The 14,914-nt window shown below is 37.1% G+C and overlaps 1 protein-coding gene across 16 annotated transcripts in view; it reads right to left on the reverse strand.

Annotated features, from left to right (window-relative positions):
• SMG7 (SMG7 nonsense mediated mRNA decay factor) overlaps positions 1-14,914 on the reverse strand; it is a 96,949-nt gene that overhangs the window by 35,210 nt on the left and 46,825 nt on the right. For 6 of the 16 annotated variants that reach the window (XM_003410849.4, XM_064276526.1, XM_010590956.3 and 3 more), the window contains 3 exons: positions 14,724-14,862; positions 3,372-3,403; positions 1,387-1,504 (listed from right to left, as the gene is read on the reverse strand). In XM_003410849.4, the coding sequence (XP_003410897.3) occupies positions 1,387-1,504; positions 3,372-3,403; positions 14,724-14,839 (266 nt within the window). In that variant the 5' untranslated portion in view covers positions 14,840-14,862. Of the gene's footprint in view, positions 1-856; positions 943-1,386; positions 1,505-3,371; positions 3,404-14,723; positions 14,863-14,914 lie in introns of those variants that run through there. The other 10 variants (XM_064276532.1, XM_064276530.1, XM_064276529.1 and 7 more) reach the window with 5 other exon arrangements.

The following is a 14,914-nucleotide window of genomic DNA, read 5'->3' on the forward strand; positions in this document are numbered from 1 at the left end:
TTAATACATTATTGCAAAAACAATTAACTGTACTCTATCAAGTGACTTGTATAGGAGAAAAAAAAGTTATTTTTTTTTTTTCGTGTGTGTGAATTGTAAGCCGTATCTCTGAAGTTATTTCCCTAAAAGCTATTTCCCACAGCACCCTGTTCCACTTCTATGTAATAGTCTGCTTCCCTGTTCTACTTCTATTTAATAGTCTGCTTATTTTTCTTGGGATTAATATTTTCTTCAGAATTTGAAATACAAGTCACATTTCAATTTTGACTATTTAAAATAGGAACACAATGTCTGAAATATGGCATACCAAAATCCTGTTATAAAATGCCTTTTATTAATCAAGCTATATAGACAATCAGCCTAAATACAATTCTGGTGAAATGTAGTCACTCTCTAATTTGAAAAATCACAGAAAACAAAACAAACACAAAATCCCAAACTAGAATGGAGGGAAGGGATTACTGGCTTGATTAAAGGAAGCAAACACAGATTAAAGGGTTTACAACCTACCTGGAAAGTATTTTATTCTTTATCATGTCAATTTTTAAGACTCTAGAGCACTTTTAGTGATTTAGAAGGACAATCCTCCCTTAGCATCATTGATGACATCTTATCCTTGACTCTAATTCACAGCTACAGATTGTGACTGGCTGTGACTCAGCTCTATTACTAGATGGCCTAAAAACTACAAAGCATTCAAGAAAGGTGTAGGAACAACTAATCTTCACCACAGTGTAGGGTAATGGACTTTAACCAGACAGAATACTCTTAACCGATTTTTAAACTTCCATCAGGCTAATGTCTTTGTCTTAATTTATACGGCAAGACTTTCCACGAAAGTCTTTTATTTACTCACTTGGGAATCTGGTCATCTGCCATTTCACCCCTCAAAGAACGAACAAGTGGAATAGCCTAAATACATAAAATCTTTCTTTAATCTTACTGGAGGAAAAAAAGAAAAGAAAAGATAAATAAATAAATAAAGGAAACATCTATTTATTTGATTAAAAGGAAGAATTTTCCTTACAATGCAAACATGTTTTCTTTGGTAGAAATTTATAGAATCATATTTACCAAAGAAAGATTTTTCTAAACCCCACTCATTTTTTTTTTTAAATCACAGCTTAAACATAGGACTGAATACAGAGAATCCAAATACTCTTAGTACCTGAAGTATATATTTGCTTTTCTTATTTAACCCTAAAAGAGCTACCCTAATCCCTTAAGAAGATTTAACTTTTACCTTCCAAGACTGACACTGAAAAAATACTAATGAACAAATAATCTTGTTTAAAAAATCAAGTACCATAACGACCAAACTGTTCTTTTCTAAAGTCTTGGTGAGATACTTGATCTTACAGGGACTTCTCAAATGATAATACTTACAGATCCTGTTCTACTTTCTTGTCTAAAGCGTATTCCAAATCAGTAACTAGCATTTTCTGGTACAGGTCCTGCAGAGCCTGCCGGGATGTCCAGACCTCAGCTGGACCCAGCTTAGAATCTGAGTTAAAAAAAAAAAAAAAAACAACAGTAGACAGATCAACAGATAGTTAAGACCATTACAGCACACTCATCACCCCTTCCCTCTCCATTCTCTGAAGCCAAATTCTGCTGTAAGTAGATACTGCAGACTGCTGCAAAAATTTTGACTTTCACCTTTTGGCTAATACCTAAATCTGGCTTAAAATGTCTGTGTATTTGTTTTCTTTTAGCTTGAAATAACACGACATGAAAAAAAAATGTTTCACTCTGTGCTTTTGGTTTGGATTTCTGCCTACTCATATCATAGGAAGCCATATGCCTCATATACGGCCCATTCGATGATGGACTGCCAAGTTGGTCTGTGTAGTCTTATAACTATACCTTGTTGTCCAAAGCAGCTCTTTTCTTTTTGCTTTGAATCATTCTCACAAATGTACTTATAGAATTCTCATGTCAGCTCACCATCCAGCAGTTGTTTAGGCATTCTGCTGTCACTCGTATCTATGTCAAACCACTAAAATCATGACAGTGATTGTTATTTTAATGACTGGTGGACTGCTTTCCAAGAGACTTTTGTGAGTAATCCACACTTGCCATTTAATATAAAGGAGGGCTTGTAGCAGACAGTGATTAAAATGCTTAAGAGGCCAGATGAGAGATATGGTACAAGGTAAAATCTGAGCCAAACAGGAAGTCAGGCCATGAGTTTATGTTAATGCCAAACTGGGGCCATACTGTGTGCCAGAGCTCTGCAGGGCACACCAATCTTCTTCATTACTAGGCTTATGGGTGCAGTAATTGACTGAGCTGCCTCAGTAGAAATTATTAATGGAATTTTAATTTATCTTCAATAGCTAGTTACACTATCTGGCTGCATTTAGGTTTCTGCTGTTGCACGTGGCATAATCTTCACTCTTTTTCAGGCTTGATATTAATACCTATAACCACCAGAACCCTATTCCGCACATAGAATCTCCTAGATATCTGAGTTAATGGTCAAAAGAGTCTGCTGGCTAGTAATAATACAGTCTAGCATTCCCTTCTTGGTTCCTTATTAATTTTTACGTCACTAAATAAATGTATTTATAGATTTATTCAACTCTGTTTCAATTCATTGATGGCAGGGAAGGAACTTTAAGGGATCATTAACTCTGACCTATCAGGTTGACCATCATTAAAATCGGTAGGCTTAACATCTTAGTTAATCTCTCTGGACAGCCAAATGTCCCTGTAAAAGTCAAACTCAAAGTTGCCTTACTGCTGTTGTTCAATACTTACGAAAAATTAAATGGCACAGATAGCCTGACATTGCTCCATGCACTGCATTTATCATACAATACAGATTAGGCTTACGATGCCAATACAAAAGCGTAATACAATAGCTTAGGGCTGACACTGATGATGAAAATTCTGTTAATTAATAGGAAGAACTCAGGTGGTATATTAAACATACAAGCTTTCTTTTGTCTTTTTCTTTGAACAAGATGACAATGAGGTTACGCATGAACTTGCAGAGCATAGCCTATAATTCTAGAAGTATAAAAACAATAAATATTTAAAACAACTAAGACAGTATTTAGTGCTACAAATAACATAGAAAAGAGGATAAGGAAAAAAATCAAACCCATTGTTGTTGAGTAGATTCCAACTCATAGTGACCCCATGTGTTACAGAGTAGAACTGCTCCATAGGATTTTTTTGGTTCCAATCTTTATGGAAGCAGTTTGCCAAGCCTTTCTTCCATGGAGCCATTGCGTAGGTTCAAAGTGTCAACCTTTAGGTCAGCAGGCAATCACAAACCACTTGCACCGCCCAGACTCCTAGAAGAGGATATCTTTCCCTTAATTTAATGATACATAATAAGTGAAAAATAGACAAGCTAATACCTGTCATGTCAGCCTTCAGGACTTCTGCCTGCCTAGAAAAGGAAAAAAACAAAAAAAAAAAACAAAAAAAAACACATCAGTTAGAAACAAATTAGGCCTGAGCAACATAAATTAACACTAAAAATCAACATCCAGGATACTGCTAGGTCTTGGCAAATTGACACCATTACAAAAAATTTACAGGGTGGTCAATAGCTTCTTCTGCTCAGTAGAGGTTACCTTCTTGCTGTTTCTGTTCAAATCTGATTTATTTAACATTAAGCGATATTCATTAAATAAAAAAAGATCTTCCCTCAACATGTCCGGGAAATCCTACTATGTTTCTCAATTCACTAGCCATCTCAACTATTGCAAATCTCCACTCTCCTCAAGCTGCTGATTCTGCTCCCCTTCCTGCCTCCTAACCCCTTTCAGTAAATGACAGCCCTGTACCTCAGGGGAAACCTATCCATACTGACACTGTCCTCTTTTCTCAGAAACCCTCGTGGTGTAGTGGTTAAGAGCTATAGCTGCTAACCAAAAAGGCCGGCAGTTCGAATCCACCAGGTGCTCCTTAGAAACCCTATGGGGCAGTTCTACTCTGTCCTGTAGGGTCACTGTGAGTTGGACAGCAATGGGTTATTATTTTTTTTCCTTGTTTTCTACCTTAGCAAATATATCGGAGCTTTCCCGATGTGAAAGTCAGAAACCTGGAAGCATCCATGACCACTTCTAACCTTTGGTACGTAATCTATCAACTCCAGAGAATTTTATACACTAAATATATCTCTAATCTGTTGGATTTCCCTTCATTTCCTCTTCAGTCACTTTTATCCAAGTTATAACCATCCCCTGCCAGGACTACTTACTGCAAAGCTACCCAATTGTTCTCTCCACTTCACTCTAGTCCCATGTCCTTCCGCTCTTCCCACTTCTATCAGAGGGATCTTTTAAAAATGTGAGTCTGATCTTATCAGCTAACCACTTAAAAGGCTTTAATGATTTCCCACTGTTCTTAAGGAAAAGAACAACATTTTTATTAAGATGTTCTACAAACACCTACAGTCTGAGCTCCACTTCTACTACTCTTATCTTCCCTCCAGGATCTGTGCTCCAGTCACTGGACTTCTGCTTCCTTGGGTGTGCTCTGTTTCCTTCACACTCAGGGCCTTTGTAAAGGAGAGTCCCTCTGCCAGGAACACCTCCTCTCCCTTTGTCTGGTTAATCACCACTCATCCATCCTAGGTCTTAGCCAAAAGACTGCTTCCTCTGGAAGCCTCACTTGAGCGCAATCTAGGTTAAGAATATTTCTATTATATGCTCTCAAAGGAATTTGATTTTTTCTTCAAAATATGTACTACAATTCTTAAGAATGTTCACCATCACACCCCTATGCCTAATACAGCACCTAGCATACAGTAGGCACTAAAATGTTTTCTAAATGAAAAAAGGAAAAGGATAAATCAAGTTCATATACTTTAAGAAGGTAAGTATATAAACTTAAGAGATTTCCATTAAAAAAAAAAAACTTGACATAAAAGTTGAGCATATTCAGAGTTTGAAATTTTAACTGTGGGACAAAGAACTCTGGCCTGTGTCTTTGGAACTTCCCAGCAGTTGAGGTGCCTTTATTATGTAAAACCGCCAAGACAGCATCTGAGAATATGTACAAAAGCGTGAGGGCATAATTCAGTAACGCATATTCGATGATGTGATCAATCATGAGTATGTAATCAAGTCCCAATCATGACTATGCAATGAAGCCAACAACACTCTTTGAACATGGAAGTTAAGGGCTTCCCAGATGCTGAAAGACTTCGATGCATGGTGTAGGGTGGAATGTCCATTAGGACATGAAAGCCCAGGTACTGGAACTCCCATTTCTCTTTGTTTGTATCCTTTCTTGGTTGTGTTAAAGTTATAGTGTGTATATAGCCCTTTCTGTGAGTTCTGTGAGTCTTTCTAGAGAATTATCAAACACACAAGGGGCAGCCGGAGCCAGGAGGGGCTGGCATCTGCCTGCATACATGGCAGTCAGAAGGACAGTCAGTTTCTAACTTGTGAAGACCCAGCTCTAGGTAGCTGGAAGATAGACAAGGGGCTGCGTAGGCAGTCAATCTGAAGGACAGATCTAAGTCTGTCTAACTTCTACAGTCTGACCTAACTGGGTGGTTAGGGTCAGAGAGAGAAAGTGACATGTGAGTGGCTAGTGTCAGAGATAATGGAGAAGTGGGAAAGCGGGGATATAAGTAACCGTCCCATTTTGGGAATCTGCCTTATGTCTATTTCTATTTATACAAACTGTAAATACTGTTTACGTAATTAGATATTTAATATTAATTGTGACTTTCCGTTTCATCAAAATGTAAATATGGTGAATCCTTTCATTTTCTCAGCCTTTTTTAAAAAGATACTTATAAGGGGGGGACTGAATAAGGGGAACACAGGGCATTTTTAGGGTAGTGAAACTATTCTATATGATACTGTAATGGTAGACACATGACATTAAAAAGTTGCTGAAACCCACCAGACTATTAGGGTGAACCCTAATGTGAACTCTGAACTTAATAATAATGCATCAATATTGGTCCATCAATTTTAACAAATGTTCCACAGGTATGCAAGATGTTAATGTGCAGGGTGGGAGGGAGTAAATGGGAACTGTGCTTTCTGCCCATTTTTTCTATAAATCTAAAACTGCTCTAAAAAATACAGTCTAGACTATTTAAAAAATTAAGCTTTAAAACAGCAGAATCATGATATGGTGCTCCATTACAGAACTAACTACGGACCAGATGAGAATTATCAGCATAAGTGAACAATGCTAAATACAGAGCTATCTTTAGTTCTAAAATCTAATATCACATCAAATACTATTATCCATATAGCCTAGCTTCACTGTTCAGTTTAAGGGTTAACTTTTGTCATTAAAAAAATTTTTTCACAGGCTGCTGATTTATCCCATTAAAACCCAAAGGTCATACAACTTAATAAAGCATACTACATACCCTATGCTGCCAATGTCACAAAAGCTGCCACATCCCCCCCCCAAAAATCCCTTCTGGAGCACTAATTTATGAACCTTATACTAAGACCTTTCAATGACCTTTCAGTCTATCCCTCAGCTACCAAGTTAGAAAAGATGCATTTTACCATGCTTCTACATGTTAGCAAAGTTAAAAATTCATATTCAAGTACATACAGGATATCTTCTTATACTTAGGATTGTGTATCTAAAGGTTGTTTTCTCATTCCAAACATGATTTGTTTTTAAAGCTTGAGAAACCATTTTAATTCTCCTGGAATTCAGATTTCTGGGTCTGTGGAGTTGAGGTGACCCACCCAGGTCCTTCACCCCTTGGGAGCCTTTTAAACCTTGAGCCTTGGAGAAACTGTTTCCTGTGGGTGCCTTTCACATTTGAGTCAAACGATGGTTTAGATAAACTAGTAAGACTGTTTTGCCTTGGGCACTGTGCTCTTTTGAAGAATTCAGTCAGTTTTGGGAGGCAAACTCCAAGTGTCAGACATGGAACTATGCTTAGGTAAATCAGTAATTATTTTAATTGTTCTTCAAGAAAATGCCTTTGAAAAGCCTTCCAGACCACATATTTGTTTATCAGTTCTCTTCCATCGCTTTCTTCCATAGCAATAGTGGTAAGATTTGGTCTAAGAGTTTTTCGAAGTTGTCTCATCTTTGGAACGTTTTTTGACTCTAGTCAAAATGTTACTCTGATTTGCAAATCGTGTATTAAATAAACTTCAATCAATTTCTATTATTGCCTTAACATGATTTTTGTTTTGACAGGAAGAACAAACATCATTTTTGAATGCTAACATTCCCCCTAATGCAGCTATCAACCTCCTACCAAATGATGATTATACTGGGCACAAAACAGGAACAATCAATTGCTTCAATTGATGAGTATAATTCTAGCAGATTCTGGAGCTGGTTTCCACTGATAAACAAGGATTGAAATTTTACTTCATGTTTTTATATACTATAATCCGTCCAAGAAAAACAGCAAAACTAAAAATTCAAGCACTAACAAAAGTTCAAAAATGTCATCAAAATTATATTCAACATAAATGTTAAAGGATTTTGAAATTCCAGGAGATTTGATTCCTCAGTATGACAGGGTAGAGGTGCTCATATCTATGCAGAGTTCTGTCCTAGGTTCTGAAAGACATACCTGGTAATGACTAAAATAGCCTTGCTAAATCAAACTGTTGGAAAGACAGCTAAATGGGAAATATTACAACACTGGGAAATAGCTACTATTATTCCTATCTTATAAATGAGGAAACTAAAGCTCAGAGAGGTGAAATAATTTGCTCAGGGTCACAAAGCAATTATTTAGGTACAACCGTAGTTCTTTCTGACTCCAAAGTCTAAGTTATTTCTATTTCTTTCAAATTAAGAACAACAACAAAATTCTGTAAAATAACAGACAGTAAAGTAACAGGCAGTCCCCGGGTTACAAATGACCGACTAATGTACAACCCATAGTTATGAACCAACCTCGTAAAGCCTACTGTATTAAAAATTCGAGGTACATACAGTGGTTCTTAGTAACAGGCGCTACTTGCAACACACATCAAAGCATTATTATTATTACCGTATTACTTTGTTAAAAATGCTTCAGTGTTATCTGCAAGTGTTCAATGTTTTTTTACGCATAGAAAGGTATACTATACACTAAGAAACATTTCACTAGCTAATCTATCTGTTCCAACTTACTTGCAAATTTGACTTAACGACAGAGAAGTGGAATTCATTTGCAGTTCAGGGACTACTCATACTTGTTCAAAGGAATAAGAAGTAAAATGTGTATAAGTTCCCAAATCAGGTTTTTCATGTAAGGAATTATCAAAGAGAACTGATTTTTTCAGAGTACAGATTTGTTTTTATTAGTTAATATTTTAATCTTCTCACAAAAAGGACGATGTTAAAAATACAGTCTCATAAAATTGGGAACAGTTAACATTTGTAAGCCATGCCATAAACTACCATCTATGTACTTGTCTTCTTTTCTGTGTCCCAAAAACAATCATTTAGACAAGCTCGAGGGTTAAGCTAAGAGCTATTACCTCTTACAATCCCCATCCCACGCCTACACAATTATTAGTTTTTCTTTTTTGTTTAAAATAATGTGCAATATCTAAGAAATGAATGGATATAAGATCACATATCAACTGCTTTCGTGAAGTCTAGCACAAAATTGGCTATTTTACTTTATAAACAAACAACAACCTACACCTCAACTGACCTACTCCTTTGTTAAAGACCTTTAATAGATTGATATTACAATTTGTAGCCAATACTTACATAAAAAAAACATGAGTTTTAAAATGTTTTCTCTTGGTAGAAGGCATGGCAGCATGAGTTCCTTTTTATTCTTACTTTAAGCTAAGGAATTAATGAAATGAACATAGGAGCCAAGAATCTAAGATTTAAAATCACCATGCCTTCAATAGTAAAATAGCACTATTAACTCTAGTTACACAACACAAAGCTCTGAAAATACTAAACACACTGTCTTATTTCTTAAATAAGAGAAATTAAACATTTCTGTCAAGCAGTAAGAAAAGAAAAAAATCTGAAACAGACATTTAAAACCCGCTGCCATCGAGTCGATTCCAACTCATAGTGACCCTGTAGGACAGAGCAGAACTGCCCCATAGAGCTTCCGACTCATAGCGACCTTATAGGGCAGAGTAGAACTGCCCCATAGAGTTTCCAAGGAGCGCCTGGTGGATTCAAACTGCTGACCTTTTGGTTAGCAGCCAAAGCACTTAATCACTATGCCATCAGGGTTTAGTGACAGTCAAATACATTGAAAGCTAACAATCTGAACCAATACTCTTGGAGAGAACATGATCATCAAGATCTATAAATACACTTAATGCATTCTAATGCACTAAGCACTGTAATAGCTAACACCAAATATTGCACGTACTATTGGTGCAGTGGTTGCGAGTTCGTCTGTTAACCAAAAAGGCTGGAAGTTCGAATCTACCACTGCTCCTCGGAAACCCTATGGAGTTCTACTCTGTCCTCTAGGGTTGCTGTAGGCCGGAATCAACTTGACGGCAATGAGTTTTCTTATTTTATTGCCAGATACTGTTCTAAGGGCTTTACCTAAAGTAATCATGTAAGCCACACTATGTACTATTATCATCTCCACTTGATAGCTTAAGAATTTTAAGTTCCCAAACCAAACAGTTTTTCAAGGAAAGAGGGGTTAAGTAGCATGCCCAAGGCCTCCAAGTTAGTAAGGAGCAGAGGTGGCATTTGAACTTATCCAGTTTGGCTCCAGAGTCCAGCTCCTAACTGTATCCTGTCATAGTTCCTCTCTTACACAACATTATAAGAAAAAAAAAATGTGGAATGTTTACTAATACTAGCCAACGAAACTGTAGCTTTCAATACTTAAACATTTTATGATAATTAAAAAAAAGTAAACCCTTTTTATTGAAAAATAAAACACAGATGCCAAAAAATCCTAAGGGAACATATAACTTAGTGAGTTTCTACAAAGCAAATATTCAAATAACCAGTATTCAGATAAAAATTTGATAATTCCAGGTTATGATAATTTTTAAGATAATGCCACTAGAGGAAAAAAACCCTAAAATTTATAGTTGTCTTTAACAAATATTCTGATTATACATAACACATAACAAGATCAGGTAACAAATATACTATAATCTCTCTCTTAAACCTCACAATTCTTAGACCTGTGATTTCTACATCAATGGCAGATACAATGGGAAAATTCTTCTCCCTGAATTCCTGAACCATATTCTCCCTCTCAGAGCCCTGGTGGTCACAGTGGTTAAGAGCTTGGTTCCTAACCAAAAAAGGTTGGCAGTTTGAATCCACCAGGTGCTCCCTGGAAACCCTATGGGGCAGTTTTACTCTGTGCTACAGAGTCACTATGAGTCGAAATCAACTCGACAGCAACAGGTTTGGTTTGGTTTGTATTCTCCCTCTATCTGCAGAATTCAGAAAAATAAGCCAATACCTTTCAAACTCACAGCTGCTAAGGAACGGGTCAATCACTCTCCTTTTTTTGGAAATTTAAATGCAAGCCATGGTAAGTTTTACCTCAAGTTAATGTGTTTACTTATTTCCATAGGGTACAAGCAAGTACTTGGGGTGATAAACACAGTCATCAATTATAATCATATACATATATAACAATCTAATCATTACTTGTGCCAAATAACAGAGCAGACAATATAAGGTGAACGTGTGCACGCACACACAATCTATAGCTCTCTATAAGGAAATCTCACAGTACTAGTAAAAAAAAAAAATACATGAATAAATCATATTGTTATACTGTCGAATTTCACGTAGAAAAGAGCTGCTGGAGAAGACGCTGTTCCTAAGGAGCCTTTCTCGCAGGATGAGAAAACAGAAATATTAACTTGCTCTGTCTCTATGGGACTTTACAGATTGTAATGCATTTTCAAATCTCCTGACACTCCTATGTCACAAAATCTACATTCTTTAAAAAGGTATATTTAGTTTTATTAAGGACCTACTGTGCTGTGGGATCTCAAGGCAGAAGACATAGCCTAACAATAAAAGCAAAGTTACTGGCAGTAGTAGTATTGACTGAGGCAGACTGGAGCATAAAACACAAGGTAGGATGACTGAAATGGGAAATATGTTGTAACATATATTTTACCACCCACACATAAGGTCGGATGCTACAGGAAATGAAGTTGGAGTGTCAAGGAGAAGGCAAGCTTTGAGAGGCCTTGTGTGACATGTCAAGGGCTGATACTCTGTCCTCTGAATGACAGGAAACCAGTGGTGAATTTTAAGCAGAGGAATGGCATTTTTAGATTCACATTTTAAAAAGATTACTAAAACAAGATGCATGGAAGATGGATCTTAAAAGGGCAAGACTGGAGGCAAGGAGATGGTAATAAAGATGGATGAAAATGGCCTGATTCAAGAAATGTCTGAAAGTTAAATCAGCAGAAGATAAAGCAGAGGAAAAGGTCTAAAACCATTTGTAGATTGTTAGCTTGGACAACTGGGTATGTGAGAAGGTGGACAGGTCTAAGCAAGTATTTAGAGATGTCAAGCACAGGGGGACTAGGGATAAAGCTCTGGAATAATCAACTTATTGGTGGCAGTTAAAGCCATGAGAGTAAATGTAATTGCCCAGAAAGGTACATGCATGGGGCTAGCTCTGTATGTTCATTTTTAAAGGGCAGATAAAAGAAATACAGCCCATGAAGAGCACCAAGAAGAAACTGTCAAGCAGGTAGGAGGGCAAGGTAAGAGTGGTGTGTGGAAAATAAAAAAATAAAAAGGAAGCGCATTCAACAATCTCAAAGGCAACAGAAAAGTACTAGAAGGACTGAGAAGCATCTTTTGGATTTGGTAAAATAAAGGTCAACAATAGCCTTGTCAGAGAACAGACAAGGTCAGGTTGCATGGGGTTGTGGAAAAAATGAAAAGCAAAAGAAGTTTCAGTAGACTCTTTAGAAGCTTGGGTGTGAAGGGAGATATTTTTCAGTGGGAGAGACTTCAGCATGTTTAGAATGAAGAAGCTAAGAGAAAGGAATAGGTTAAAGATACAGTAAAGTGAGAACAAAACTGATAAGAGCATGGTCTGGGAAGAGATGGAAGAAAATGAGAATGCGATTAACAAGAGAAGGTAGAGCTGGCCTTGAAGAGGCAGGATGGATTTAAAAAAAAACAAAAAACAAAACCTACCGCCATCGAGTAGATTCCTACTCATAGTCACACTATAGAAAGGAGCAGAACTGCCTCGTAGGATTTCCAAGAAGTAGCTGGTGGATTCAAACTGCCAACCTTTTGGTTAGCAGCCGAATGCTTAACCGATGCACCACCAGGGCCCCAGGATAGATTTAAAAAAAAAAACCCATTGCGATTGAGTCAATTCCAACTCATAACAACCGTGTAGAACAGAGCAGAACTACCCCATATCGTTTCCAAGGAGTGCCTGGTGGATTCGAACTGCTGACCTTTTGGTTAGCTGCCGTAGTTCTTAAATACTATGCCACCATGGTTTACAAATCGATATAGTGGTGTATAAATATGTTAGATTTGGGAGTAGTGGGGAGCAGAGAGATGTTAAGAGAATTCACAGCTACACTGTCTTAGTTTCAGAGATAAAGTAGAAGATCAGATCAATGCCTGAAAGTAAGAGGGGGATGGGTTCAGAACGGTGAACCTTTGGAATAATTACGAGATGAGTAAGAAAGAGAGCCTTATTAGAAGGCAAACAAAAGAATTCAGAAAAAGTGATGAGCACCATGTGGACTAGACATTATGGAAAATCAATGTGAAAGTATATTAAGATAGCAACAGTTAAACGGGCAGAGGAACAAAACAATAAGTCAAAAAAGGAAACACAACTAGTAAGTACAAATTAAAACAAGCAAATTTTTGTACTTCTAAATAATCAAAATGATAATACTCAAATACTCATGCTAGCCCTAATGATGGCAGGTAGTACTTTCAAGAAACGTAGAGTGGAAGACACGAAGACATATACAGAGACTTTCAATACAACAGAGTGAGGAAAAGGAGAGAGACATATGCATGGAGTACAACTAGGGCAAGAGAAGGGCCACTGGGAGTAAAGGAAAAGATGGTGTTCAGGGTTACATTCCTAGTACATAGAATAATACCTGGCATATGGTAGCTGCTGACTCAAAATTTTTTGAATTGATGAATGGTAAAATGTGCATCATATAGGAGGCAGTTTTATGTAACAGAAAATGATATGGAACAAAAAGACTTAGGCCAGAAGTTGGGCTTTCCCACATATTAGTAGTGCTACACTGGTGCTTCTTCTTAAGCAGCCTCAGTTTCTTTTCTGTAAAACAGAGGTAACAAACTACCGTTCAGAGTTGCTATGACAAATAAGACACCAAGCAAGCTGCACAAAAGAACCTAAGCAATGACTCAAAGCAGGGGGCTGAGCTGACTGTGACAGAATACCTAAATGACCACCACATTACTTTAGGGATCGGGTTACGGAGTGACTGGTTAGGTATCCCTTTCCCCCTGCTGCTTTAACAGGATCCCTTTTGAACCATCACACTAGATTCAAGAAAACAACATTCCAAGACTAAGGACAAAAATCCTAGGTCCTCTACCACCATGTAATGACAAATGTGAAGATAAGTAGCAAAAGAAAGATAAACTGACTGTTATGACGGCTACATTCTTAATATGCACAGAAAATAAAACCAGAGGTAAATGCAGAAAAACTGCAAAAGAACTGAGTTAGAATGTTGGGTTTTTTTGTTTCTTTTCTGCTTCTCTCCAAAAATTAGTTTGATTACATTTGGTAATTTAACAAGTAATTTTTAAAATTGGACCTGATAATACATAAAGTAAATTGCTACACTAAATAATTACAGACTCCAAACCCATCTGTTTAGAATTAAGAGTCTAGTAATAATACAATTTTGATCACTTATTATTTGCCAGGTCCTGTTTACATGCTTTTATATACTATTAAATCCTTAATTCTCACAATTCTATCAGCTAAGCAATAATAGTATCCCCATCTTGCAGATGATGAAAGTGGGGCTCAGAGTTGTTAAATAACTTGCCCAGGGTCACACAACTAGGAAGTGGCAGAGCTTGGGGTTCTCCTTTGTAGCTAGTCTCAGTGCCAGTGCTCATGAGCACCACAGTAAAGCAGGTCATCTGGAATGCCCTGGCTTAGATGTCACTGTCATGGTATCCAATTTAGGGGCAAGCATTACCTCTCAGTGAATGTAAACATGCTCTGACGTCAAGCATCTTTACACGCTCTGTCATTACAACTGACGTAAGCTGTTGTGACAAGACTTACTCAGTATGTGTAAGAGAGCTTCTCTAGCACACTATCATGTACCTCCTTCTGTGATCACCCAGGAGGCTTGACCGCATCCCTGCTAACATACGGAACTGAGAGCTGACACTCTCTCAACTTTAAAATGGACTGCTACATATGTAACTGAAATCATAGGAATTTTCATTCCAGAAAATAATCTACGAGATGGATCACATGTCCCTATTCTTATCATAAATATTCAGAGACCTCGTCCATAAACCATAAAAATTTCTTAAATCTACTTCAGTAAATGTTAAAAAAGGTTTCCTTGGTCCACAAAATATAAATGTGCATGACAAAGTAAACAGATGCCAAAGTTCTCATGAAGCCACATAAGAAAAATCTTCAGCACTCCCCTCTCCCATCTTGGCCAATACCCAAAGCTTCAGAAAGTCTAATTCTTCTGTTAGTTATTTACAAAATATTCTTACTTTAACATACATCTCTAAAAGGAAGAAAAACATGTAGAAATCCCTTGTAATTTTTATCCTACCTAATATTACTTGATTTCAGATGCTCCTCTGATTTCAAGTTTCCGGTCCTCATCTGGGACTTAAATGAAACGTTTTCTCCCACAATGACTATCTGCAAGAACATCCAATTTCTCATAAGGTAGAATGGTTTAAGACATTCTAGATAGAGGAGAGGAGGAAAATATGAGTTAACCCACAATAACAGAATTCC

The sequence above is a fragment of the Loxodonta africana genome, chromosome 25 (assembly GCF_030014295.1).
Source record: "Loxodonta africana isolate mLoxAfr1 chromosome 25, mLoxAfr1.hap2, whole genome shotgun sequence".
In the NCBI taxonomy this organism is placed as follows: Eukaryota; Metazoa; Chordata; class Mammalia; order Proboscidea; family Elephantidae; genus Loxodonta; species Loxodonta africana.